This window comes from Chlorocebus sabaeus, chromosome 23, assembly GCF_047675955.1.
Source record: "Chlorocebus sabaeus isolate Y175 chromosome 23, mChlSab1.0.hap1, whole genome shotgun sequence".
In the NCBI taxonomy this organism is placed as follows: domain Eukaryota; kingdom Metazoa; phylum Chordata; class Mammalia; order Primates; family Cercopithecidae; genus Chlorocebus; species Chlorocebus sabaeus.
The window spans coordinates 42,692,317-42,718,633 of record NC_132926.1 but is presented as its reverse complement, the minus strand read 5'-3'; the positions used below and the strand labels follow the sequence as shown (position 1 = coordinate 42,718,633).

At 49.1% G+C, this 26,317-nt stretch overlaps 2 protein-coding genes and 1 non-coding gene across 6 annotated transcripts in view; 1 reads left to right on the top strand and 2 right to left on the bottom strand.

Annotated features, from left to right (window-relative positions):
* DNAJC18 (DnaJ heat shock protein family (Hsp40) member C18) overlaps positions 1 to 2,646 on the bottom strand; it is a 31,120-nt gene extending 28,474 nt beyond the window's left edge. The window contains exons 1-2 of the mRNA XM_008014631.3: positions 2,519 to 2,646; positions 804 to 990 (exon numbers count right to left, since the gene is read on the bottom strand). Of these exons, the coding sequence (XP_008012822.3) occupies positions 804 to 990; positions 2,519 to 2,558 (227 nt within the window). The 5' untranslated portion in view covers positions 2,559 to 2,646. The remainder of the gene's footprint in view (positions 1 to 803; positions 991 to 2,518) is intronic.
* Positions 2,647 to 11,643: 8,997 nt separating this feature from the next.
* LOC119618444 (U5 spliceosomal RNA) lies at positions 11,644 to 11,759 on the top strand. Its single transcript, XR_005234744.1, has one exon. It is a non-coding gene; the product is annotated as a U5 spliceosomal RNA (small nuclear RNA).
* A 545-nt stretch (positions 11,760 to 12,304) lies between these two features.
* On the bottom strand, positions 12,305 to 25,628 carry ECSCR (endothelial cell surface expressed chemotaxis and apoptosis regulator). 4 transcript variants are annotated; one of them, XM_073010649.1, is made up of 10 exons: positions 25,201 to 25,612; positions 20,819 to 20,863; positions 20,437 to 20,487; positions 20,225 to 20,284; positions 18,458 to 18,538; positions 18,048 to 18,161; positions 17,571 to 17,669; positions 17,326 to 17,362; positions 12,824 to 12,920; positions 12,305 to 12,653 (listed from the first exon to the last, which is right to left on the bottom strand). In XM_073010649.1, the coding sequence occupies exons 1-10, from the start codon at positions 25,259 to 25,261 to the stop codon at positions 12,645 to 12,647; spliced, it is 654 nt and encodes a 217-aa protein (XP_072866750.1). In that variant the 5' UTR covers positions 25,262 to 25,612; the 3' UTR covers positions 12,305 to 12,644. The 4 variants fall into 4 exon arrangements, with proteins under 4 accessions (XP_072866750.1, XP_037865486.1, XP_072866751.1 ...); XM_038009558.2 differs by lacking the exon at positions 18,458 to 18,538 and adding an exon at positions 19,184 to 19,228 and having other exon boundaries at positions 25,201 to 25,605; XM_073010650.1 differs by lacking the exon at positions 18,458 to 18,538 and having other exon boundaries at positions 25,201 to 25,606.
* Between the last annotated feature and the right edge of the window lie 689 nt (positions 25,629 to 26,317).

Here is a 26,317-nt window from a genome sequence, read left to right as displayed (position 1 = left end):
GACCTACTGGGTTCAAGCAATCCTCTTGCCTCAGCCTCCCAAGTAGCTGGGACTACATACTCGTGCCACCACACCAAGCTAATTTTTGTATATATATACTTTTTTTTTTTTTTTTTTTGGTAGAGAGAGGGTTTCCCTATATTGTCCAGACTGTCTAATTCCTTAAGGTAGACTAGGTTACTGATTTGGAGTCTTTTATCAAAAAAATAAGCATTTAGAGCTATAAATTTCCTTCTAAGCACTGTTTTAGCTGCATCCTATATGTTTTAGTATGTCGTGTTTTCCTTTTCCCTCATCTCAAAGCATTTCTAGCTTTCCTAGTGATTTATTCTGTGACTCGTTTGCTTATTAGGAGCTTGTAGTTTAATTTCCACATACTTGTGAATTTCTCAAATTTCCCTTTGTTTTTGATTTCAGAGTCCACACATTGTATGATTTCAATCTTTTTAAATTTACTGAGGCTTGTTTTATGACCTAAGATATGGTCTATCCTGGAGAATATTCTATGTATCTTTAAGAAGAAAATCATTCTTTTGTTGTTGACAGAATGTCCTATAGATGTGTGTTGTGTCTAGTCGGTTTCTGTTGCCTTTCTTAAAGTAGAAGCAGGGTAGTTAGTTCGTGTTATACCCTAATATTCCACTTCTACTCAGTCTTCCCTCTGAGGTCAAGAAGCTAGTATGCTTCAATTATCATTATCATCATCATCATCATCATCATCAGTCAATACTTACATAGCACATCCAGGCACTCTTCTAAGCACTTTCCATAAAATCACTCATTCAATCCCATCATATGCTCACCTTTGTACCCCAAGCAGCTGTTCCTCACTATACATGGAGCTCCCCTCACCCTGCCGGGTCTGAGTCCACTCATTCTCAGACTTCTTTTCCTTTTGTGCCTTCACGCAGTTACAGCAGCCACAGGGGTCATGACTCTCAGGAGGTGTGTCTTCTGGGTATTTGTTCCTTCTAACTGCATCAATGTAAGCTGCAAAGCAACAGTCCTTCCATTAGGTCTCCATCTGACCCTGAAAATCAACTTTGCAACCTGCCTTAGCTCTCTGGGAGGCTGCTCCTAAGCATGAGAAGGTAAGCGTGATAGCCAGGGGTAGGGATGGCATGCTGACTTTGTCATACAAAGCTGAATAAACATCTGTTTATCTGTGGTCCATGGTCAGAAGAGACACTGCTTGTAAAATAGTATTTTTTGTTGCAGTTCCTCCCACCTCTAAGATTTAAAGTAGAGAGGAGTTCAATTCTTTCACACTAACAATTATAGAACTAATATATACCAAGGAACTTGGCTAGATAGATCAAGGGGGCAGATGGGTAAGACCTGCTCCTGACCACAAAGAGGTTAGTTTAATGCAAGCTTGTCCAACCCACGGCCCACAGGTGGCATGCGGCCAAGCACGGCTTTGAGCTCAACATAAATTCGTAAACTTTTTTCGAGCATTATGAGATGTGTTTTTGAAATTTTATTTTTAAGCTCATCAGCTGTCATCAGTTATTTAGTTGTCAGTTAGTGTATTTTATGTGTAGCCCAAGACAATTCTTCCAATGTGGCCCAGGGAAGCCAAAAGATTGGATACCCCTGGTTTAAAGGGAGAAGATTCAATAACAACACCTGCAGAATGTAAAGAGGGTCATAAGCAATCCAGTCAAAAGGGGCAGAGCACTCATGCCTTCTCGGAGGACCTGGGAAAGGCTTTAACAACATCTTTCTTCCGCTTAACATCCCTCAGCTACCTCCACCCACTGCTTCTGGACACTCTTCCTCTAAGTCGGCCTGGCTAACTCCAACGCATCCTTCTTGTCACCATTTGTAACACTCTCTGCAAGAAATCTCCCTTGATAGCCAGTCTGCGTTAGGTGCCTTGTCAGTGTGCTCTCCAAATTCCTGATCTTGCTGTGTAGCCCAGGCCGTTTTGTATTACTAGTCCGTTTTGTAATTGGCTGTTCAGTCGTCAAACTCTCAGAGGGCTGCTAGTTTTGTAAGCTAAGGGACCCGTGTCAGTCAAATCCCCGCTGCAGAATCAGCATAATGCGGGGCACGCAAGAGGTATTGGATCAATACTTCTTGCCTGACTGTAGGGTGGAAAAGGCTGGTCCTGATGCCGGCTGGAGCGACATATTCAAACAGGGACTGAAGGTCAGGTGGCCCAGTTAGGCGGAAGATATGGGCCAGGTTAGCAAGCTACGGAGAGACAGCAGCACCCCCACGGGTCCTCCAGTCACCCTGGCACGGGCGGGGCCTGACCGCTGCGGGCCCTGGGCGGGGCACGGGCGGGGGCGGGGCTGGGGGGCCGGAGGCAACAAGTCATCACCAGTGACTCTGGGTTTGCTGACCCAGCTTCCCCAGTCCATCCGCAACCCTACTCAGGCTCAGCATCTTCTCACAGGCCTCCATCCATCACCTCAGACCCAGGATTTCAGCCCTTGTGCGTCTTCAGGATCCTCATCCCTGATCTCCCCCGAACGCCGCCCTATCCCTCCTTCAGACGGGGACCTAATACCTTCCGTCCAGCGCTCCCCGCTGCCCAGAGTCGCCGCCATATCGGTTCCCAATCTGCAGGTCCGCCGAACCTCCCCCGCGCCCGAGGCTGAAAGAGAAGGGGGCGCGGAGCGCGGGGCACGCTGGTCATTGTAGTCCAGTCCGTAGGAATTCCCGGGGCACTGGACTACAACTCCCGGCAGGCTCTGCGCCGGAGTCCGTGGGAGATGCGGAGAAGTGCTCGACCTTCGTCAGGACACCTGTGGAAGAGTGTTGCTGCTAGCTGCCTGCAGCACGGCTCTTGGCTTTTCCTCATTTGTAGAGTTGGGATAGTGGCTTCGGCCCTGCCTAACCCTAGGGACATCCAAGGAGGGGCGACTGAAGTCCTGCCTGTAAAGGGCTTCGCAAATTATAGGCTAGAGGGTGACAGTATGACTATTATGCTCGTCAGGGATGTCTTTCTGAAGCGTACGCTAAGGCCTGTTCTGTGTAGTCAGTGGTAGGCCCTGGAGATTCAGAGATGGGTTTGGGGGATGCCGAATCCAGCCTTTGGAAGCTTAAGAGTCAAGAAAATTAAAAAGTGATGTAGATTTATGGGGTTGGAGGGCAATCTAGGTATGCCCCTACTGCCCCAGCTCCTCAGGCACTGGACATCAGAGGGTGTCGGGGTGGAGAAAGAAGACATGGAAAGGTATTGGGGCCGGCATTAAGAGCCTCCATCTTTGCTGTTCCTGTCCTTCCTCCAACTCATCCTACTCCAACACCCCTCTGACACTTTTCTCCTCTCTTCCAGCCCAGTTGTCTCTTTAGCCCATTCCTTTCTTTTCTGAAGGGCCAGACACTGAGATTAGTAAAAAGCAAATGAGGAAATAAATATTCTTGCTGTTCCCCATCCAGATATGGATGGAGCCTAGCAAAGAATAAAAGCAACTCTTTCTTCATAGGTGGATGGCTACAGTTCATCCCCGAACAAAAAATTACCCAGAATTCACTGAGGTCTTACCCAAGAAGACCAAATCAATCATGATATCAACTAGCACCTACTTAGGCAGTTGGGGAGAGATGTATATTCCTGGACATAAACTTGGAAGGGTAAAAGCACCAGAGGGCATGCAGTTCCAGCCTTTTCCTACAGTCACGGCCCTGGCATCACTGACATCTTGCCCACTTAAGAACTCAGAGAATGGCTGGGTGCAGTGGCTTACACCTGTAATCTCAACACTTTGGGTGGCCGAGGCAGGCGGATCACGAGGTCAGGAGATCGAGACCATCCTGGCCAATATGGTGAAACCCCATCTCTACTAAAAATACACACATTAGCTGGGCGTGGCGGCATGTGCCTGTAGTCCCAGCTACTCGGGAGGCTGAGGCAGGAGAATCGCTTGAATCTGGCAGGCAGAGGTTGTAGTGAGCCAAGATTGCGCCACTGCACTCCAGCCTGGGCGACAGAGTGAGACTGTCAAAAAAAAAAAAAAAAAAAAAAAAACCTCAGAGAGAACAAGGCCTTTCAAGTGGAAAAAGCACTGGCCTAGAAGTTGTATAGGTGTTATATTAATAGTTGGGGTTTTGCCACAAATCATTGCATGATCCTAAACAACTCCTTTTTCCTTCTTCTTTGGCCTCAGTCTCCTCACCTATAAAATGAGAAGGTTGGATTCAATTAGTAATTTTTGCTTGTTAGTTTTTTGAGACAGAGTCTCACTTTGTCACCAGGCTGGAGTGCAGTGGCGTAATCTCAGCTCACTGCAACCTCTGACTCCCTAGTTCAAGTGATTCTCCTGCCTCAGCCTCCCAAGTAGCTGGGACTACAGGCACATGCCACCATGCCCAGCTAATTTTTGTATTTTTGGTAGAGACGGAGTTTCACCATGTTGGCAATGATGGTCTTGATCTCCTGACCTTGTGATCTGCCTGCGTTGGCCTCCCAAAGTAGTGGGATTACAAGCGTGAGCCACCGCGCCCAGCCTCAATTAGTAGTTTTTAAATTGGGGAATTCTTAAGGCTCAATGTGCAGATGTCTCTGGAATCTTCTATTGAGGAGTGGGAGTGGGGAGGAAGGCATAGCAGGGAAGGCACTAGCACCTCACCCTTCTTCAGTCAAAGCAGCTCTGCTTTTTTCTGTTTTGTATTTTGTGGTCTACTAAAGGAAAGAAAACCCACATGTTTGAAAACTACCAAACTAGTTGACCACTAAAGGCTTGTGTCATTTGTAATATCAATTTCTCCTGGAGCACTTGAAGACAGTGTTCTTTCCTCATCCCCACCCCCATAAGCACTGAGAAAGTAACAGTTATCTAGAAATTTGGTCATTTTCACTTAATTTAGGAGGAGGAATTTAACATAGTAGTTAAAAAGCTGCATAGGATTGCCATAGGATATAATAAGATAATGCTTGTAAAGCTGTTAGCACCTCATCTGGCATGTAGTATGTGTTTAATAAATGCTGGCCACTTATAGACTGGCTCAGAGGAAGAGAAAACATTTTTTACGGTTTGACATTGTAAATTAGGAGTGAAGGGGTGTATATAGGGCATATCATAAGGTCCTGGATATGACTAACTGGACCCCATTCCTGTCTATCTGGCAATCATTACCTGCAAATAAGACAAGAAGCAAGGCTGGGCGCAGTGGCTCAAGCCTGTAATCCCAGCACTTTGGGAGGCCGAGACGGGTGGATCATGAGGTCAGGAGATTGAGACCATCCTGGCTAACCCGGTGAAACCCCGTCTCTACTAAAAAATACAAAAAACTAGCCGGGCGAGGTGGCGGGCGCCTGTAGTCCCAGCTACTCGGGAGGCTGAGGCAGGAGAATGGCGTAAACCCGGGAGGCGGAGCTTGCAGTGAGCTGAGATCCGGCCACTGCATTCCAGCCTGGGCGACAGAGCGAGACTCCATCTCAAAAAAAAAAAAAAAAAAAAAAGACAAGAAGCAAAACACTGCCAAAAATGGCTGGGAAGCTGCTTGTCCATGCACCCTAAACCCTGAATCCAGCCACTAAAACTGGTGATTTTCTCCCTTTCAAAAAGAGAAGATGGCAAAAGTGAACTAGTATGAGAAGGTTTTGGGTCGTCCTAAATCCAATGAATTATGGATGTCCTTAAACTTGAGAGGCGAAGGAGGCCGCAGAACCATGAGATGAGTCAAAAGCTCCGCTCTGGGACATTGGACCTATGACCAGCTAACGAATCCAGGCAGCAGTGTGCTCACAGAAGGCTGGATCCTGAAGGTCCCACTTGTGCTCTGCAGCCGAGGGACCTGATCAGGGACATCCACCAGGTGGTTGAATATAAAAAGGAAGTTCTTCTGGTTTGGGGAGGCTAGACCGCCTGCTCTAGAAGATGGACAACTGAGGGTGGGATGGACCTCAGAGTCTGGGGGCACAGGGAAAAGGTCTGGAGGTACTACCTGGAGATGTTAAAATAGCGTGAAGTCAGAGGCATTTCGCTGAGAGTGGGCTGTTAGAGCACTGTAGGGGTTAACTAGATTGAGAAGAGGAACTATGAATTATAAGACTATTTAGGAGCAGAGTCTAGGCTCAAGAGTATTGGACAAGATTTGGGAAGCTGGGGCCTCTTCCCAAATCTTAGCTGCTTTCTGGTAGCTAAGCATCCTCTCTCCTCATCCTCTGAAACCTCACATCCCCTTCTTTTCCAGACTTCTTTTCATTTGCTTCTAGCACAGTAACAACAATGGTTTATCATTATGACCTTCTCAAATATTGCCAAGTATGCACATGTATTCTTCAGTTTGTTTACACCTCAGCTAACACTTCCGGATGAATTTTTGTATGATCGCATCACTTGAACTAACGCGCAACTCTAAAGCTCAACATTGAGAATACTTCTGTGCCAGTTTCTGCTTAAACTTATCAACTAGTCAGCAAAAGTAATCCTCACTGTAAAGTTCAGTTTCTGTGTTTTGTAAAAGAGGAAGCTGTGGGCCCAAAGAGTACAGGATGGGGATGCCAGTCAAAAAAGACCTGCGGGAAGAGTGAGAGGGCAACTGGGAAGGAGATAAGGGAAGAGAAATTGGGGTCTCCAAGGCAGTTCTCAAAGAGAAGGAGGTAGATGTGGAAAGAAGTTTGAAGAGGAGAGAAAGGAGGACATCCACAAACCCAGGAAAAGACTGGTGGACATAATCACACGGTGTTTTCCAGCACATTAAAATTGAATAGAGTAGTACTAGCTGGGCTTGGGGAAATTGTGTGCCAGAACTAGGTCAAGGGGGCCTGCAATGATCCTTCATCTGCTAAACCATTTTACCTTAGGGCCAGCCTCAGGTTTATCTCGGTTTTCTCCACTTTATTTTTTTGAGACAGGGTCTTATTCTGTTGCATGGGTTGGAGTGCAGTGGCTCTATCACAACTCACTGCAGCTTTGGTCTCTTGGGCTCAAGCGATCCTCACACCTCAGCCTCCCGAGTAGCTGGGACCACAGGCACATGCCACTATGCCCAGCTTTTTTTTTTTTTTTTTAGATGTGGTATCTCACTATGTTACCCAGGCTGGTCTGGAACTCCTGGGTTCAAGCGATCCTGCCCCCGGGGACTTCCCAAGTGTTGGGATTACAGGCATGAGTCACCATGCCCAGCCTCCACTTACTTACGTATTGAACAGCAGTGGATTCTTGCTGGTGATACTGAGGTTTGTCCTGTGCCCTATATGATTGAGATGCTGCCCCATCCAGCCCTAGAAGAAAGAAGCTGAGTAAATGATCCCACTGGGCCTGTGTGTCTGAGCTGGTTTATTGGTTGCCCTCCCATAGGATGGGGGAATAAATGACAGAAGGACATTCTGCAGCAAGCCCCCCATCCCCGCCATCTGTTCCTGTTTAAGGAGCACGTAGTCCTGTGTGAGAAAAGGGAGGAAGTCATCTTGTAAACGATCATCATCCTGTTGTCTAGAAATGAAGGAAGAGAGGGTTTCAGAGAAGCTGCAAGGGCTGCAGAAGGCTGCACTCAGATTTCCTGTCAGAGGTGGGGTCTCGAATTTGCATAAATAGTAGGCTCCTCCAGGAGAAACCTCTCTACTAGAATTTGCTCCAGAGCAGAATTCAGCATTAAATTCATCCTCAACCCTTTCCCAAAGGAAAGAGTTACTTAGCAACAGGAAAATCCACATGGCTCATGTGGTAGTGTCAGGGTGCAGTGTCAGTGTCAGAGTAAAAGCCTTTCAATCTCATAGATTATTAATACCAGTTCTCTCCCTCTTCCCCCACATATAAATACCTTATGACTAACAGCTTATATATGCAGGTCATTGCCCAGAGTCAGAGGAAAATGTGTGGTTTTATAATGAAGACGTCAGCTGAGTTACCTAGAGTGAAGCCCCATGTCCTTGACCTGATTAGTCCAGTATGATGAACAGCTGAACTGAGTGCCCATGGCAGGCAGAATAACAACAGCACAAACAGAATCCTAGGCATTGTTACGTCATCTGAGGGGTTCCATCCCAATGGTGGATGTTGGACCAGAACTGGCTAGTAAGTCATGTGCTGTTGGCTGTGAGATTTAAATCGAATATATACGAATTATTTAAAAAATACTAGCCAAGTCTGGGTGCGGTGGCTCACAGCTGTAATCCCAGCACTTTGGAAGGCTGAGGTGGCCGGATCACCTGAGGTCAGAAGTTTGAGACCAGCCTGCCCAATGTAGTGAAACCCCGTCTCTACTAAAAATACAAAATTAGCCAGGCGTGGTGGTAGGCACCTGTAATCCCAGCTACTTAGGAGGCTGAGGAAGGAGAATTGCTTGAACCTGGGAGGCAGAGGTTGCAGTGAGTGGAGATCGCGCCATTGCACTCCAGTCTGGCCAACAAGAGTGAAACTCCATCTCAAAAACAAACAAAACAAAACTAGCCAGGTGTGATGGCTCACACCTGTAATCCCAGAAATTTGGGAGGCCGAGGTGGGAGGATGTCTTGAGCCCAGTAGTTTCTAACCAGCCTGAGCAACGTAGCAGGACCCCATTTCTACAAAAAATTTTTAAAAATTGGCTGGTTGTGGTGGCACACGTCTATAGTCCCAGCTACTTGGGAGGCTGAGGCAGGAGGATCATTTGAGCCCAGGAGTTTGAGGTTACAGTGAGCTATGATTGTGCCATGCCACTGCACTCCAGCCTGGGAGGCAGAGCCAGGCCCTGTCTTCCCTCCCCCACAAAAATACTGCAGTATTGCTTTCATAGGTTAGGTACCCCACAAAATAGACTCTGAGACACTGAGATTTGCATACTAAAGGTTTCTTGGTGAGCACTCCTGGAACAACAGCTGTGAGGAGTAAGGGAAGCAGGAATGGGGTCAAGGTAATTGAGGCAGGGGGTCCAGGTCTTCATCCCCACTCCCAACCTTTACAGCCAATCATCAACCAGCTGTGAGTCCTCAGCAGCCAACAATCCCACAGCTGGGGAACAAGTGCCTTGATCCTGAAGTGGGACCTGGGTGCTGGTGACCTACTCCAAGCTGTCTGTTACAGTTGCTTACTTCCCAAGTATCTCCACATTTATTATCCCATTTTACCTAGTCACTAGCCTGTGAGGTAGCAAGGGCCAGGTAGGATACATTCTTGCCTGTTAATACACAGGAGAAATGGAACTTCTGAGAATGTGAAAGGCTTGTCCAGAGCCGCCTGCGACTTGTCTACCCACAGTGATCTCTACTTAGCACATAATATTCATTTTTTCTTATGTCCAGAGTCTATAGAACTATGGAATATAAGAATGAGAAAAGGTAGTGAAGGCCAAGTCGTCCAGCCAGCTCACTTTAAAACCCGCCAGGCACAGTAGCTCATGCCTGTAATCCCAGCACTTTTGGGAAGCCAAGGGAGGAGGATCACTTGAGCTCAGGAGTTTGAGATCAGCCTGGCCAACATGACAAGAGCCTGTCTCTACAAAAAATTTTTAAAAATTAACTAGGTGCAGTGGCTCATGCCAAGAGTCCCAGCTACTTAGGAGGCTGAGGTGGGAAGACTGGTTGAGCTCAGGAACTCAAGGCTGCGGTGAGCCATGATTTTACCACTGCACTCCAGCCTGGGAGATGGAGTGAGACCCTGTCTCAAAAAAAAAAAAAAAAAAAAAGTAAAAATGTAAGAGAACAGGCTTGGAGGCGGGGGACAGTTTCACCCAAAGTCAACCTGCAAATTTGTGGCAGAACCCAATCTTATGACCAGATTTCCTTCACCCAAGAGCCAGTTTATATTACCTAGGAAGTGTTGGGCACAGTGTGTCACACAGGAGCTATAGGCATGGGCAGGTTACAGGCCCTGTCCTGGGAGATTTTAGAATACAGTAAGTTCTCTTCTTTTCTTTTTTTTTTCTTCTTCCTCTTTGTTTGTTTGTTTGTTTCTTTTCTTTTCTTTTTTTCTTTCTTTCTTTCCTTCCCTCCCTCCCTCCCTCCCTCTCTCTCTTTCTTTCTTTCCTTTCTTTCTTTTCTTTCTTTCTCTCTCTCTCCCTCTCTCCCTCCCTTTCTTTCCTTCCTTTCTTCCTTCCTTCCTTCCTTCTTCCTCTTCCTTTGTTTTTTTTCTTTCGCGCCTTACCCTGTCACCCAGGCTGGAGGAGAGTGGTGCAATCAACCATAGCTCACTGCAGCCTCTACCTCCCAGAAGCAAGTGATCCTCCTACCTCAGCCTCCTGAGTAGCTGGGACCACAGGTATGTGCCACTACACCTTGCTAATTTTTGTATTTTTTTGTACAGACAAGAGCTTGCCATGTTGCCCAGGCTGGTTGATATGGTTTGATTCCATGTCTCCATCCAAATCCCATCCTGAATTGTAATCCCCATAATCCCCCACGTGTCGAGGGAGGGATCAGGTGGGTGGTGATTGGATAATGGGAGTGGTTTCCTCCATGCTGTTCTCATGGTAGTGAGTTCTCACGAGATCTGATAGTTTTATAAGGCAGTTTTCCCTGATCTTGCTCACTCTCTCTCCTGCTGCCCTGTGAAGAAAGTGCCTGCTTCCCCTTCCATTGTGGTTGTAAGTTTCCTGAGGCCTCCCCAGCCATGTGGAACTATGAGTCGACTAAACCTCTTTCCTTATAAATTACCCAGTATTTCTTTACAGCAGTGTGAAAATGGTCTAATACACTTGTCGTGAACTCATGCCTCAAGCGATCCTCCCACCTTGGCCTCTCAGAGTGCTGGGATTACAGGCATGCGCCACTATGCCCTGCTCACTCGGTTTCCACAGTCTCATTTTAATAGTTTTAATGAGACAGAGAAGATGAAACTTTTTGTTCTAGGCTGTCTCTATCATCGCCTTGAGAAGTCCAAATCAGGAAAAAATAGCATTTTTTTTTTTTTTTTTTTTGTGAGACGGAGTCTCGCTCTGTCGCCCAGCCTAGAGTGCCGTGGCCGGATCTCGGCTCACTGCAAGCTCCGCCTCCCGGGTTTATGCCATTCTCCTGCCTCAGCCTCCCGAGTAGCTAGGACTACAGACGCTCGCCACCTCGCCCGGCTATTTTTTTTGTATTTTTTTACTAGAGACGGGGTTTCACGGGGTTAGCCAGGATGGTCTCCATCTCCTGACCTCGTGATCCGCCCGTCTCGGCCTCCCAAAGTGCTGGGATTACAGGCTTGAGCCATCACACCTGGCAAAAATAGCATATTGTTGCTTCAGAATGAGTAAGCAGTGTTCTCCCTATGTTCCAAACTGCCAATTAGCGGTACTTATAAAGGTAAATACTCCTGAAAGACACACATGGACGACTCCTCCCTCAATTTTCCACAAGATTCATTTCCAAACTAGTGTCATGGTAGACATGACTAAGACTAAGAAAGCAGACACCTCCTTTCTTCTCCTCCTTCTCTTTAAATGACTTTCCAGTATTTCTACAATCTTTTATTCTGTATCTAGGACACAAGATAACTGTTGTATGGGGGAAAGTGGGTGGGGTTTGTGTTGATGAAGTCACAGACCTATCTTCACCGCAAACCTTCCCAGTGTTCATCCCATAGCTAAGACCAAAGTGATGCATGTCTACCTGGGGGCAGGCAGAGGACATTTGCCCTCATCTCATTCACCTCTCCCCGTTGGCGTTTCCTAGTCAAAACTTCTTTCTTGGTGATGACTGGTCACTGTTTACAGCCCCTCGTTTCTCTCCTCTATTAGGGTGGTTAGTCAGTCGCCTCAGCCCCACTAATAAAAATAAACCAGGTGATACTCTGGTTTCTCTTCAGATCATATAAATCTTTTACCTTTTACTAAAGATTCCTGTGGAGAGGAGCAACTTTGAGCTTTTAGCTAACTTTTTGAGGCTTTCCTTTAGCAGGGCTAGTATAAAGAAGAACAAAACAAACAAACAAACCAAAAAAACAATGACTGGGTGTGGTGGCTCACACCTGTAATCCCAGCAGTTTAGGAGGCCGAGGCGGGTGGATCACTTGAGGTCAGGAGTTCGAGACCAGCATGACCAACATAGTAAAACCCCGTCACTACTAAAAAAGTACAAAAATTAGCCAGGCATGATGGTACACACCTGTAGCTCCAGCTACTTGGGAGGCTGAATCAGGAGAATCACTTGAACCCTCGAGAGGCAGAGGTTGTGGTGAGCCAAGATCGTACCACCGCACTCTAGCCTGGGAGACAGAGTGAGACTCCATCTGAAGAAAAAAAACAAAAGTGACAACAACAACACCCAGGTGAACCTGATAAAACCTGACACAAAGTCCCTTCTCTCGACCATCCAAGTTTCTCAGAGAGCTGCCCATAGAGGCAGAAACCTGCATGTATGTCTGGCCTTGGAAAGAAGGCCCAAAAGCTGCTAGAACATTCTGTTAAGAAATGTGCATGGGAGCATAGACCTTAAAAATAATTAGACTGCAGGCTAGAAAATAATTTTAATGCAAAGTAGAAAGGATCAATCCACCTCATCACTTTCCTTGCTCTCGCTCTGTCACCTCCTCTTTCCTGTGGCTCTGAGAAGGTGGGAGAAGCAGGCAGGATTTCCACAGCAGTTGTCCATATAGGAAACTGTCTCCCCTATTGGTAGCTTGCTCCCAGATCTGGGGCAATGCTAGTGTCCTTTAGATCTGGGAGCAGACATGAAACAATAAAATAATTTACATGTGGTTCATTGCCTCTACTAATTCCATCTCTTCCTCCTTGTAGTCACAGGGCAGCTGCATCATCCTTGGACTCATGGGGACCCAAAGTTGCTTTTAAAGAACCTGCAAAATAAATGCATAATGGGGAAGAGTGAACTTCTTAGGAGTGGCGGGGTAGAGAAGAGGGGAGAAGAGCCAGGGTCTTTGAAAGTATCTCCTTTCTGGCCTGAAAGTAGGAGGAGGAGGGGAAAGGTGAATTTGGGGAAGGAAGGCAGGAAACAGAAAAAATGTACCTTCTCTGCTGAGAGACTTTGTTTGCCATTATTCATGTTGATGTTCTTCATGGAGATAAGGGTGATGCGATCTTTCTCTCCATTGGCTGTGGAGCAGCTGGGGGAGGAAGGGTGTCTGGGTTAAAGAGAGGGGGAGGGCAGGGCAATGGAGAGTCAAGGAACTGTGAGGTTGTTGAGCTTTAGACCTTTGTCTCAAGAAATCTATATGTTGGTGGTGAATCATAATGAAATGAGAGTGTGTTTTGAAGACCAGAAGACTGCATTTATTTATTTATTTAGAGATGGAATCTTGCTCTGTCGCCCAGACTGGAGTGCAATGGCGTGATCTCAGCTCACTGCAACCTCCACCTCCCGGGTTCAAGCGATTTTCCTGCCTCAGCCTCCTGAGTAGCTGGGATTATGAGCATGTGCCACCACACCCAGCTAATTTTTGTATTTTTTAGTAGAGACAAGATTTTACCATGTTGGCCAGGCTGGTCTTGAACTCCTGACCTCAAATGATCTGGCCATCTTGGCCTCCCAAAGTGCTGGGATTACAGGTGTGAGCCACTGTGACTGGCCAAGACTTGCATTTAAATTTTGGTGTTACTACCTACTACTTGTTTGATCTTTACCAAATTACAGTCTCTATTAAAGCCTCAATTTTATTTTTTTAGTTTTTATTGAGACAGGGTCTTGCTCTGTCACCCAGACTGGAGTGCTGTGACACAATCACAGCTCACTGCAGCCTTGACCTCCTGAGCTTACACAATCTACCTGCCTCAGCCTCCCAAAGTACTGAGATTACAGGCGTGAGCCATCACATCCGCCAAAGCCTCAACTTTTTTCCACCCCGCCCCCAGGATGGAGTCTTGCTCTGTCACCCAGGCTGGAGTGCAGTGGCACCATCTCAGCTCATTGCAACCTCCGCCTCTGGGTTCAAGCAATTCTCCTGCCTCAGCCTCCCAAGTAGCTGGGATTACAGGCACGCGCCACCACACCCAGTTAATTTTTGTATTTTTAGTACAGACTGGGTTTCACCATGTTTACCAGGCTGGTCTTGAACCCCTGACCTCACGATCCGCCCACCTTGGCCTCCCAAAGTGCTGGGATTACAGGCGTAAGCCACTGCGCCCAGCCTAAAGCCTCAATTTTTAAAATGTATAATGAAGTAATGTCTTGGCTTACACCTATAATCCCAGCACTTTGGGAGGCTGAGGCAGAAGGATCACCTGAGACCAGGAGTTTGAGACCAGCCTGGGCAACATAGTGATATCCCATATCTATTTAAAAAATTAAAAATTAGCTGGACATGGTGGCACATGCCTGTAGTCCCAGCTACTTGACAGGCTGAGGTGGGAGGATCATTTGATCCCTGTTGGCATCATTGCAGTCCAGCCTGGGCAACAAAGCAAGCCTGTCCTTCAAAAAAAAGAAAAAGAAAACAAAAGAGGCTGGGCGTAGTGCCTAATGCCTGTAATCCCAGCACTTTGGGAGGCTGAGGTGGGTGGATCACAAGGTCAGGAGTTTGAGACCATCCTGGCCAACATGGGGAAACTGTGTCTCTAATAAAAATGCAAAAATTAGCCGGGTGTGGTGGCGCATGCCTGTAGTCCCAGCTACTTGGGAGGCTGAGGTAGGAGAATCACTTGAACCTGGGAGGCGGAGGTTGCAGTGAGCTGAGATCGTGTCACTGTACTCCAGCTTGGGCAACAGAGCAAGACTCCATCTCAAAAAAAAAAAAAAAAGTAATATATACCTTGAATGATTGCTATACAGATTTGAGATAATATTATAAAATATATACCATTGTGTTTGGCACATAATAGGTATTCAGTAAGTGGTTCCTAAGCTTAGAGAGAATGTCTTTTTGTATTAGAATCTGAATTCCTACACTTTTCATGATGGGGTTATAGAGGCTTAGCCCTTGGGTTGAAGAGTTTCAGTCCATCTCCTGTCATTTGATTATTCCCTTTCATGTCTGTCCCTGTCCACAGCCCTGGCCTCAGGGGAGCCTGTCAGGATTGTATGTGTGTGGGATGTGTGTGTGGTAATGAGGGGTGTATATGTGTGGTATGGGGTATGTGGTGTGAGGTGTTGGGGGTGTGTGTATGTGGTGTAATGCTTGTGTGGTGTGTGTGGTATGGGGTGTGTGTGTGGTATGGGGTGTGTGGGGTGTGTGTAGGTATGGGAGTGTTATGTATAGTGTATGTGATGTGTGGAGGAGTGTGTATGTGTGGTGTGTGTGATGTGAGATGTATATGTTGTGTGTATGTATAATATGGGGTATGTGTGTGTTTTGTGTGGCGTGTGGGTTTGTGGTATGTGTGTGGTTTGGGTGGGTGTGTGGTGTGTGTGTAGTATGAGGTACAGGGTGTGTGTGTGTGTGATGCGTGTGTGGTTTGGGTGTGTGTGTGGTGTGTGTGTGTATAGTATGAGGTGTGTGGTGTGTGTGTAGTAGAGGGTATGGGGTGTGTGTGTGTTGTGTGGTGTGGTGTGTGTGTATGGTATGGGGGGATGTGTGTGAAGTGTGGCTGTGTGGTGTATGTGTGTTGTTTGGGTGGGTATGTTGGGTATGGGGTGTGGGGTGTGTGATGTGGGTATGTGTAGTGGGGTATGGGATGTGTGGTGTGTGTGTGGTTTGGGTGGGTGTGTGGGGTATGTGTGTGGGGAGGGTGGGTGTGTATAGTATGGGTATAAGGGTGGGTATGGTGTGGGTGGGTGTGTAGGGTATAGGGTGTGGGGGGTGTGTGTGTAGTATAGGATGTATGTATGTGGTGTGTATGTATAGTGTAGGGTGTGGGGGGTGTGTGTTTGTGGTGTGGATGTGTGGGATATGGAGCATGTTGTGCGTTTATGGTGTGTGTGGGATGTGTGTGTATAGTATAGGGTGTGTGTGTGGTGCATGGGGTGTATGTGGTGTGTGGGTGTGTGTGTAGTGTGGGGTATGGGATGTGTTGTGTGTTTGTGGTGTATGTGGGAGTATGTGTATAGTATGGAGTGTGTGTGGTATGTGAATGTATGTGGGGCGTGTGTGTAGTGTATGGGTGTGTGTGAGTAGTGTGGGGTGTGGGATGTGTTGTGTGTGATGTGTAGGGGTGTGTGTATATGATATGTGGGGTGTGTGGGTATATGTGTATAGTGTGGGGTGTGGGGTATGTGGTAGGTTTGTGGTGTGTGTGTGTGTATAGTGTGGGGCGTGTGGGGTGTGTGGTATGTGTGTGGAGTGTGGTGTGTGGGGTATGAGGCCTGTGGTGTATTTGAGGTGTGTGTGTAGAGGGGTGTATGGTATGGGGTGTGTGTGGTTTGTGGGGTGTGTGTGGTAGGTGGGTATGTGTGTGGAGTGTGGGGTGTGGAGTGTGTGGTGTGTTTGTGGTATGTGTTGGGGGTGTGTATAGTATGGGGTGTGTGTGGTGTGTGATGTGTGGGGGATATGTGGTGTGTGGGTGTGTGTGTAGTGTGGGGGGTGGGGGGTGTGGTATGTGGTGTGTGTGTGAGGGTGGTGTGTACAGTATGAGATGTGTGTGGTGTGTAGTATGTGAGGTGCGTGTGAGATGTGTGGGTGTGTGTGTAGTGTGGGAATGTGGGGCATGTGGTATGTTTGAGGTGTGTGGGTGTGTGTGTATAGTATGGGGTATGTGTGGTGTGTGGGGTATATGGTGTGTTTGTGATGTGTGTGTGTGGTGTGTATATAACATGGGATATGTGTGTGGTGTGGGGTGTGTAGTGTGTGTGTGTAGTGGGGTGTGTGGTGTGTTTGAGGTGTGTGGAGGGTGTGTGTGTGGTGTGTGATATATGGGGTGTGTGTGGTGTGTGTGATGTGTAGGGTGTGTGTGTGTGGTGTGTGGGTGTGTGTCTGCAGTGAGGTGTGTGTGTGTGGTGTGTCTGAGGTGTGTGGGGGTGTGTGTGTGGTGTGAGTGGTGTGTGAGATGTGTGTCTAGTGGGGTATGGGGCATGTGGTGTGTTTGAGGTGTGTGGGAGGTGTGTATAACATGGGGGGTGTGTGTGATGTGTATAATGTGTGTGGTGTGTGGTGTTTGGGTGTGTGTCGTGAGGTGTAGGGTGTGTGGTGGGCTTGAGGTGTGTGGGTGTGTGTGTGATGTGTGGGGGTGTGTGGTGTGTGGGTGTGTGTAGTGAGGTGTAGGGTGTGTGGTGGGCTTGAGGTGTGTGGGTGTGTGTGTGATGTGTGGGGGTGTGTGGTGTGTGGTGTGTGGGTGTGTGTAGTGAGGGGTGTGTGGTGGGTTTGAGGTGTGTGGGTGTGTGTGATGTGTATAATGTGTGTGGTGTGTGGTGTTTGGGTGTGTGTAGTGAGGTGTAGGGTGTGTGGTGGGTTTGAGGTGTGTGGGTGTGTGTGTGATGTGTAGGGGTGTGTGGTGCGTGGTGTGTGGGTGTGTGTAGTGAGGTGTAGGGTGTGTGGTGGGTTTGAGGTGTGTGGGTGTGTGCGTGTGGAAGGCGGGAAGTGTGAGTTCCCTCTGGGAGTTGGGATCTGGGTGTCAGATAGAAGATGCTTCTGACGTTCTTACCTTTCAGGCAGCCCTGAACTCCCAGGTTTCTGGGGATCTGTAAAAGCCAAAGGCACGGATTGGGGCTCACATGCTGTAACTCACAAGTCCAGCCTTCCTCTCAAAGCCCACCTGGGGACCCTCCCGCTCATGGAGAGGCACTCATGTGCCATTCCTTCCCCCAGATGCAGGCTGGTGTGAGCTGGGCCTCTAGCCCTGGGTCTGCCAGCAGAGGGGAAAAGGGTCCCTGAGGGCAGGGTATGCACCTTCAGACTCCTTGCTCTTCCGACACTTGAATCTCAGGCTGACCACACCGACTAGGACAATCACAACAACCACCAGGATGACAATGAAGCTGATAACACCTGAACAGAGAAAAGAATGGGGTGAAGGGGGCCAGTCGGGGTGACAAAACGGGGGCCAAGAAGAGTCTGGCATTCCCTTCCCAGCTGAGTACTTTGTAGACAGGCTCCAGGAGCAAAGTGAGTTCCACTTCTCTGCTGAACAGGTGAGCTCTCAGCCTGCCGTCCCCTCTCCATCCCCCCGAGAACATGGAACCCAGCACAACTAAGAAGAGTGGACTGGAGGGGCAGAAGCCCCCCTCCCACAAGGGTCTTCCTCATAAGCCAGAACCTCCTGGAACAAATGGGTGAAATTTGAGCTTGCGTTTCCAGACCTAGAGTCCAAGTCAATTCCAGGGGTGGGGTTCCCTCCTATGTCCCACCTTCTCCTCCCGCTCTCACCAAATGCAGCCACAGTGAGCACAGTCTCTGACGTGGGGCTGGGCAGGATGGTAGCATCTTCCCTCATGCTCAGGCTCATGGTGGTTGAATTGGGGGGAACATTTTGAAATGTGTCTAAAATGGAGTGGAGTCGGGGCATCAGTGAAGGGGACTGACACAGCCTATCAGAGAGAGCTAGCTTCCCTCCCGCTTCCCCCTAGGGAAGGACCGGAAGTTATGCTGCAGAGCTATGAGGTCAGACTGGGCAAAATAGAGCCGTCTGTGTTGTGCCAGGGTTGAGGTGGGAGGAACATTTCTGCTCAGGCAAGGCTCCAACAAACCAGGCTGCCTGTTAAGGGCAAAGGTTTCCGACTCTCTTAAAAAGTGCTATGCTGGCCTGGTGCAGTGGCTCATGCCTGTAATCCCAGTACCTTGGGCAGCTGAGACAGGTGGATCACTTGAAGTCAGGAGTTTGAGACCAGCCTGGCCAAAATGGTAAAATCCCATCTCTCCTAAAAATTTAAAAAAAAAAAAAAAATCGGGCACAGTGGCTCACGCCTGTAATCCCAGCACTTTGGGAGGCCAAGGTGGGCAGACCATGAGGTCAGGAGTTCGAGACCAACCTGGCAATATGGTGAAATCCCATCTCTACTAAAAATACATAATTACCCAGGCATGGTGACGCGTGCCTGTAGTCCCAGCTAGCCAGGTGACTGAGGCAGGAGAATTGCTTGAACCCGGGAGGCAGGGATTGCAGTGAGGCAAGATTGTGCCACTGCACTGAAGTGACAGAGCAAGACTGTCTTAAAACAAAACAAAACAAAAAAACTAGCTAGGCCTGGTGGCACATGCCTGTAATCCCAGCTACTCAGGAGGCAGAGGTTGCAGAGAGCCGGGATCGCACCACTGCACTCCAGCCTGGATGACAGAACAAGACTCCTCAACAACAAAAAAGGTGCTATGTCACCTGTGTCTTCCCTCCTCAACGCATCATACTTCAGGCCCAATTGCTGTTCCACTTCCTTATCCCTCCTCACTCCCCCTTCCCAAATAAGTCTGGGAGAATAAAAAATCTGAGAGCCAAGAGATAAGATGAGAGAAAGGATCACAGACATCTCCTGCCCACTGCTCTTCAGGGTGAGCGCAGCAGGACATACCTCCGCTTGTGCCTCCGCCTCTTCCACTGCTGGGGACACCTGTGCCTGCACCATGAAACAGCATGACCAAGATGGGGGCATCCCCCAGCAGCTCTTCTCCCTCGCTGCTAAGCAAAGGCCAATCTTCCCTGCCTGAGAGGAGTCTAGCCCTTTCCCAGCTTTTTCTGCCTTCCTTTTCCTTCATTTTGGGGTATCCTTCCCCTTCCTCTCCTCTCTAGCTATGCCTTTCTCAGTCTCAAGTCTAAGCTCCTTTTACCTTCATTGTGACCAGGCCCAAGTTTCTGCCTCTATGCCCCACCAAGCCTCTTTCTTTCCTGAGCCAGGGTGCCTCTGATGTCGGTCCTGACCCCTGTGGCCTCCTGAAGAGGGCAGAAGGAACCCATCCAGATGGAACCCAGTGTTTTTCACCGCTGCCCCTCGCCTTGGGCACTCAACAAGTCCTGATGTGTGCATCTGTGGCTTGGCTCAAGTTAGGCCCAGCCAGGTCAGGAAGAGCCCATCCGCAGTGCCTGCCCTCGGCGTCACGGGTTTACTGGGTGCCATGGGGGCCTGCGCAGCCTTCTTTGGAGCTGCTGTGAATGAGGAAGTACATGTGGGCCTGCTCAGGGCCTTGGCCGGCCTGTGCATCGGGAGGCTCTTCAGTCCAAAATCTTCCTCTTCTTTCCTGCTTCCAGTTCCAGAAGGGGCCATTCTCTTATTCACCTCTGGGCAGTTCCCTCTGCCTGGAATAAGCCCCACTACCCTCCATCCCACAGCCTCCACGTGCTCAGCTGACCCCTTCTCGGCTTGGCTTCAGAAGCCACTTCTGGGAGTCATCCCTGGCCCCCAAGTCCGAAGTGACTGACATGTGCCTGGGCTCCCACACTTCTGCTTGTGCCCACCGCAGCCCTTCTCACCCTGCATGTCATCATCAATGTGAGGTTCTGTTTCCTTGTCTGTTCCCCCTCGCCCCAGTCTATATTCTCTTTTAGAGCAGAAACTGTGTCGGGGTCCTCACTGGGCCCTCCCTGGATGGCGTTTGCAGTCTGAATGACACAGTACCTGGCGTACCGGTGCTGGCCAGATGGCTTGGGCTGTTAACCTCTGAGGAAGGGATGTATCCTGCAAGGACAGAAACAGTTGGGGAGTGGGAGGTAGGGCAAGTTTAGTGACACCACACTCCCTCACCCATCCAAGAACCCCTGGGCTCCAAGCAGGTCTGAATGAATGGATGTGGGGCAGGAGCCGGGACCTCAGTAACCGCACTCACTCACCTGGGTTGGAAGAAACTGGCTCTGTGGTCGGACTTAGACTGCCAAGGCCTCCTGAAACAGATCATCTGAGGCTGAGGGGTGCACGGCCTCCTACTGTTCCATCTCCCTCTCTTCTTCCCTACATCTGTGTGTCTTTCTCCCTACCCCATTCCCCACCCCTCACTCTCAACCATTCACCTCTTTTTTCTTTCAAGGCACATTAGACTCGGCCAGGCTGAAAAAAAAAATCCTTAGATGAGCTCAGCTTTGGTGAGTCCAGAGAGCTCCTGCTCCAGCCACAGTCCCAGCCCCCTGAGGTTAAGGCTAAATTGGCATAGAGCTCCTCTCACCCTTCCTAAGTTCCTAGGCCTACACGCTGGAGTAGAGCCATGTTTGGTCTTACCCTGAGAGCTAGAGGTCTGGGTCGTTGTGAGCTGGGAGCTGTGGCCTGCAAGAGAAAGCAAAACACATAGCTTGGTAAGTCCCCTGCCTAGCACAGAGCCTAGAGAGGAACCCTCAGAAAGCCTTCTGGCCCAGCCTGGGCAACATAGCAAGACCCTGTCTCTTTAAAAAGGTTTTTTTTTTTTTAAATTCTTCAGGCATAGTAGTGCACACCTGGAGTCCTATCTACTCAGGAGGCTGAGGTGGGAGGATTGTTTGAGCCCAGAAGGGTGAGGCTGGCTTCAGCAAGCTATGATTTCACCACTGCACTCCAGCCTGGGCAACAGAAAGAGACCCTATCTCAACAAAAGAAAAGAAAAGAAAAGAAAACACTGTCCAGGTGCAGCGGTTCACGCCTGTAATCCCAGCACTTAGGGAGGCCAAGGTGGGTGGATCACGTGAGGTCAGGAGTTCAAGACTAGCCTGGCCAACATGGTGAAACCCTGCCTCTACTAAAAATACAAAAATTAGCTAGCCTGATGGTGCACACCTGTAATACCAGCTGCTTGGGAGGCTGAGAAATGAGAATCACTTGAACCCGGGAGGTGGAGGTTGCAGTGAGCTGAGATCGTGCCATTGCACTCCAGCCTGGGCGACAAAGTGAGACTCCATCCCTCAAAAAAAAAAAAAGAAAAGAAAACAGAAAAAACCCTTTTGGCTTTCTAAGCCTACCATGCTAGAAGGCAGACACATTAGGCAGAGGGCTAAAGGGTGCGGGCTGTGGCTCACGGTGCTGGCTTCCTCCGAGACTGTGACTCAATAGCAACATCACTACCACCTCATGGCTCAGGGTCCCGAAGTCCTTCCCTGTCTCTTCAATCTAACATGGGCATTTTACCAACCTGATTCAGGGTCAGGGGAAGGTTATTTTAAACTAGTGACATTTCTAAGGAAGGACAGAGGACCTGCCACACCTTGACAAGGAAGGGCCCAGGACTCCAGGTCTGTAGGCTAATGTTTACCCTAAGCTACTGTCACCCTAGTCCTGCCCCCAGGGAAGGGACTGAGAGATGGGAAGGTGAGTGAGATGGGGATGGGGATTAGGGCTTGTATCTTGGCTGGAGGTAGGGGCCTGTGCAGGAAGTAAGTTCTGAGGTATATATAGGAGGCAGGGAAGCTCTAGCATGAGCAACCCATTCACTTTTACAGGCAGAGGATACATAGGAAATGGTTGTTATTGACCAAACCCAGAGAGGGGTCAGTCACCAAGAGTCCCCAGTCAGAAGCCCTCACTGGCTTTTTTGTATGTACAAGTGTGTCTGCGGGGCTCTATGCAAATGTGAGTGCATGCTCATGCGCCCCTGTGTGTGTCCTGCTGTGTATGTGGAACCTGAAAGGTCAGGTTGTATTTGCTCATTTTCCACAATGAAATCATTCTTGAAACCTGTGAACAATGTGAAAGGAAAACAACGTGGGGAAGTGGAGCCGCCCAACTGGGTTCCCGTCCCTCTGTTTGAGTGGGGACTGAAGCCCCTGGCCTGGCTCTGCTGCTCCCTTGGCCTCTCAGCATCAGGGGAGCATTCAGCCCAGGCCTGGGTGGACAGAGGCGGCTGGGTGCCAGGGGTCCACCCCTGCCTGTAGCAGCCTGCTGCTGTGCTTATTTTCCTTAAGCCACTGCCTTCCTCCATGGGGCTATCATTTGGATAGTGTAGAATTAATTGTTTCCAAGTGTAAAATTACCAAACCCTGGGCCATGTTTTTCTAGATCACCATTTCTGAGAGTCCCATTCCCTTGTTGCGGGGAGGGGGATGGTCAAGAGGGGAGTTAAAATTTACAGGAAGCCCAGGCTAGAGAAAACCCTTTCTAGCTGGGGATGACCCTGGGAGAATCTTTTTAACCCAAGGCATGACCTGAAAACATCTATCAGTTACTAATCCAGCATATCTAATGTACTTTTTTTTTCTTTTTTTGAGATAGTTTCTCTCTTGGTCACCCAGGCTGGAGTGCAGTGGCACGATCTCAGCTCACTGCAACCTCCGCCTCCTGGGCTCAAGGGATTCTCCTGCCTCAGCCTCCTGAGTAGCTGGGATTACAGGTGCCTGCCACCATGCCCGGCTCATTTTTATATTTTTAGTAGAGATGGGGTTTCACCATGTTGGCTAGGCTGGTCTCAAACTCCTGACCTCAGGTGATCCATCCGCCTCAGCCTCCCAAAGTGCTGGGATTACAGTCGTGAGCCACCACGCCCGGCCTAATGTACTATCTAAATGCTGTAAGGTTATAACTTAATTTTTGGTGGGAAGGCACAAGGAACTGCCCTTCTGCATTTATCTAGAAAGAAAACTATTCAGTGGCTTAGGAGGAGTTCCAAAGTCACAAGCTTCAAGACCCACTAGCCTGCTCTTTCCTTGCCTCTTGCCCCTCCCACTACCCAAACTTCTTGTCACCAACAAAGATTCCTCTGTGAGTAGGGGAGGGACTTAGCGAGCATCTGTGTCTACAGCAGAGGGTGTCTCTGACCACGGGGCCTGCAGACGCCCAAAGAGCTCTAGCCACAGGAATTTCTGATTTCCCTGGTTTCCCCTCTCTAATCCTGTCTGCGTTATCCCCTTCTAGTCTATCTCCACACGCACCCCTCCCCATTTTCCTCAGAAGCATAGTTTAGTAGTTAAAATCGTGGGTGTTAATGGAGCCCAGCAAGCCTGAGTTCAAGTCCTGACATTGTCACTGTCTGGCCTAGGACTCAGTTTTCTTTCAAGTGCAAGTGACCAGCCTGGGCAACATGGTAAAACCTTGCTCTACAAAAAAATACAAAAATTAGCCAGGTGTGGTGGCTTGTGCCTGTAGCCCCCAGCTACACAGGAGGCTAAGGCAGGAGGATTGCTTGAGCCCAGGAGGTCAAGGCTGCAGTGAGCCATGATCACGCCACTGCACTCTGGCCTGGGCAATGGAGCGACCCTGTCTCAAAAATAACTAAGTAAAATGCAAGTGGTATTAGTACCTCGCAAATTGTTATGAGGGAAGGAAAATGCATATGAAGCACTTAACGCAGTACCTGACAAGCTCAATGAAGACCAGACACTTTTGTTTTTGCCCCATTCTCTCAAATCCTCTAGGTCTTAAGTCTGCCCTGCCTCTGAGTATCCATAGTCAAGTCCCTTTATGGGCCTGAATGTGCTCAGGATTCCTCAGTCCATCAAGATGAAGGAGCCAGGAAGTGCTCTGCACACTTCAGGATGAGAGGTTAGGAAACTCAGGGGGGCAGTGATAGCGGCTTAGGTAGAGCTGACACAGGGCATTTGAGAGCCCTGGCACTTGCCTGGGAGAAAACAGTGTGTAGGGAGGCTGGGAAAAGTCTAGGCCACCTCATGAGCCTCACCTGCAGTTTCCACAACAGCCTAGACCCCCAGCCCGAGAACTGTGACTCTGTCATGGAGGGGGTAGAAGGGGATGGGGACAATCAGAGTTTTGTCCTCCAGCCCATGGGCTTTTAGAGAAATGCCTGACCTCTCCAGGAGGCAGTGTTCTGGTACTCAGGCCTCTTACCCACCACCGATGGGGGGCCACCACCCCTCCCCACCCGAACCCTCTTGCGCACTCTTTCTGCTGCTTTGAGCACAGAGGACTTGTAGAGGGTGAGGTGGGGGCAGGGTAGAGATGGTCAAAGGGAAGTTGCTGCCCTGTGAGTCAAAATGTCCTGGACTCATCATGATTCCCAGCAACTGCTCCCTGATGCCAGGACCCCTATGAGTGGCTTCACAACTCATTGGCTGGCAGAGCCTGTCGGAGAGGTGCCGTTTCCATGTAGCCTCCTCTGGAGGTCATCTCCTCTAGCCCCTGGATGTGAGAATGTTATGCCCATCCTCCTTGGTGAACAGTTCTTTGTGTCTAACCTGAGTCCCTCCTGCTGTGATTTAAGTTTAAAATCAACATTTGGAATTCCTAGGCTGCTACTCCTCATGTGAAAGGAGAGAACAGATCCCCTGTGAAGCCCAAGGTGCAGAGGATTTGTCTTAGAACAGTTGATAGAGTGGCCGTCGTCAGCCCTTCCCGAAGATCAGAGGATGAGTGTCATGAGTAGCCTGAGCACATCCTAGAAGAAGCTTTGGGCCTGGGTCTCGCACGAACACAGCTCCCTCCCATGATTCAGGAGGCCAGCCTCTATGGGGAGCCCAGCTCCCCCAGGGCAATTTCCCACAAGAGGGTTTAACCATAGCTCCATTTACCCCTGCCTGGTAATCAGGACCCCCAATCCAACTGATCCCCTTCATGAAAAGGCTCTGGAATTTCCCCTGGGCACAGTCCCTGGATGGAAAGCATGTGTATTCTGAGAAAGGGACTGACGCCTAGAATGGCCAGCTGCGGAGAGGAATTGCTGTGGAAAAGTGGCAGGTGCCTCTTACCTCGGAACAGGAGGAAGCCCAGGATCACCCAGCACAGCTGCATGGCTCTTGCGGTGCCCATGTCAGCTGGATATGTGGCGGGCAGGCAGCAGCTCAGTGGAGGCTCTGTCCATAGTGGAGAAGAGAGAGGGAGAACTGGGGCGGGGTGGGGGTGGGGACTGGCTCTCCAGGAGCTTCCTGTCAAAAGAATAGAAGGAAACACATTGGGACCAGCTCCAGGGGCCCTGCTCAGCCATGTCCAGATGAGGATGTGAGGCTGCAGCAGCAACTGTGCCTGCCCAGCATGGCCTCTAGTGCCTATGCACAATGATCAACCATGGTAACCTGGCCCCATCCCCATTCTCTTCCCTTCTGAGGGATCCATCAGGTTCCACCACAGACCGCCTGGGGGTTTTTCTGGAATCTAACACCAATCCCGCCCAGTACTGTTTCAGACCAGGTTCTCCTTTCCCATGATTCAGCCTGGAAGCCCAGCCCACCAGCCGCCCATGCTCCCTGGACTCTGAATTCTCCACATTCCTCTCCCTCCTCAGGGATCCCAATGCAGATAGGACTCCCTACATCTTTCAGAGAGGCCCAACATGCATGATTATTATTCCTTTTTTACTTTTTTTAAAGAGATAGGGTCTTGCTATATTGCCTAGTCTGTACTCAAACTCCTGGGTTCAAGTGATCCTCCTGCCTCAGCCTCACAAGTAGCTGGGACTTCAGGCATGTGCCACCATGCCTGGTATTGTTGTTATTAATAGAAAAGCAAGAGTACCTATTTGAAACACTCCTCCCTCTGCACCCTCACTGGGGTGAGGTGTCCCCTGTCCTCAGCATCCGGCAGCACTCATCCTTATCCCAGGATTCTCCTTCTTATAGACTACAAGCCAGCATTGTGACTTTTTTAGTATCTTGGACCTGGCACAATGCCTACCACATAGCAAGTCCTCAGCACATATTTACTGAACTAAACTCAAAAGATTTAAGGTCAGGGCTGCACAGTGGCTCATGCCTACAATCCAGCATTTTGAGAGGTTGAGGCAGAGGATTTCTTGAGGCCAGGAGTTTGAGACCAGACTAGGCAACACAGCAAGACCCTGTCTCTACAAAAAAAAAAAAAAATTTAATT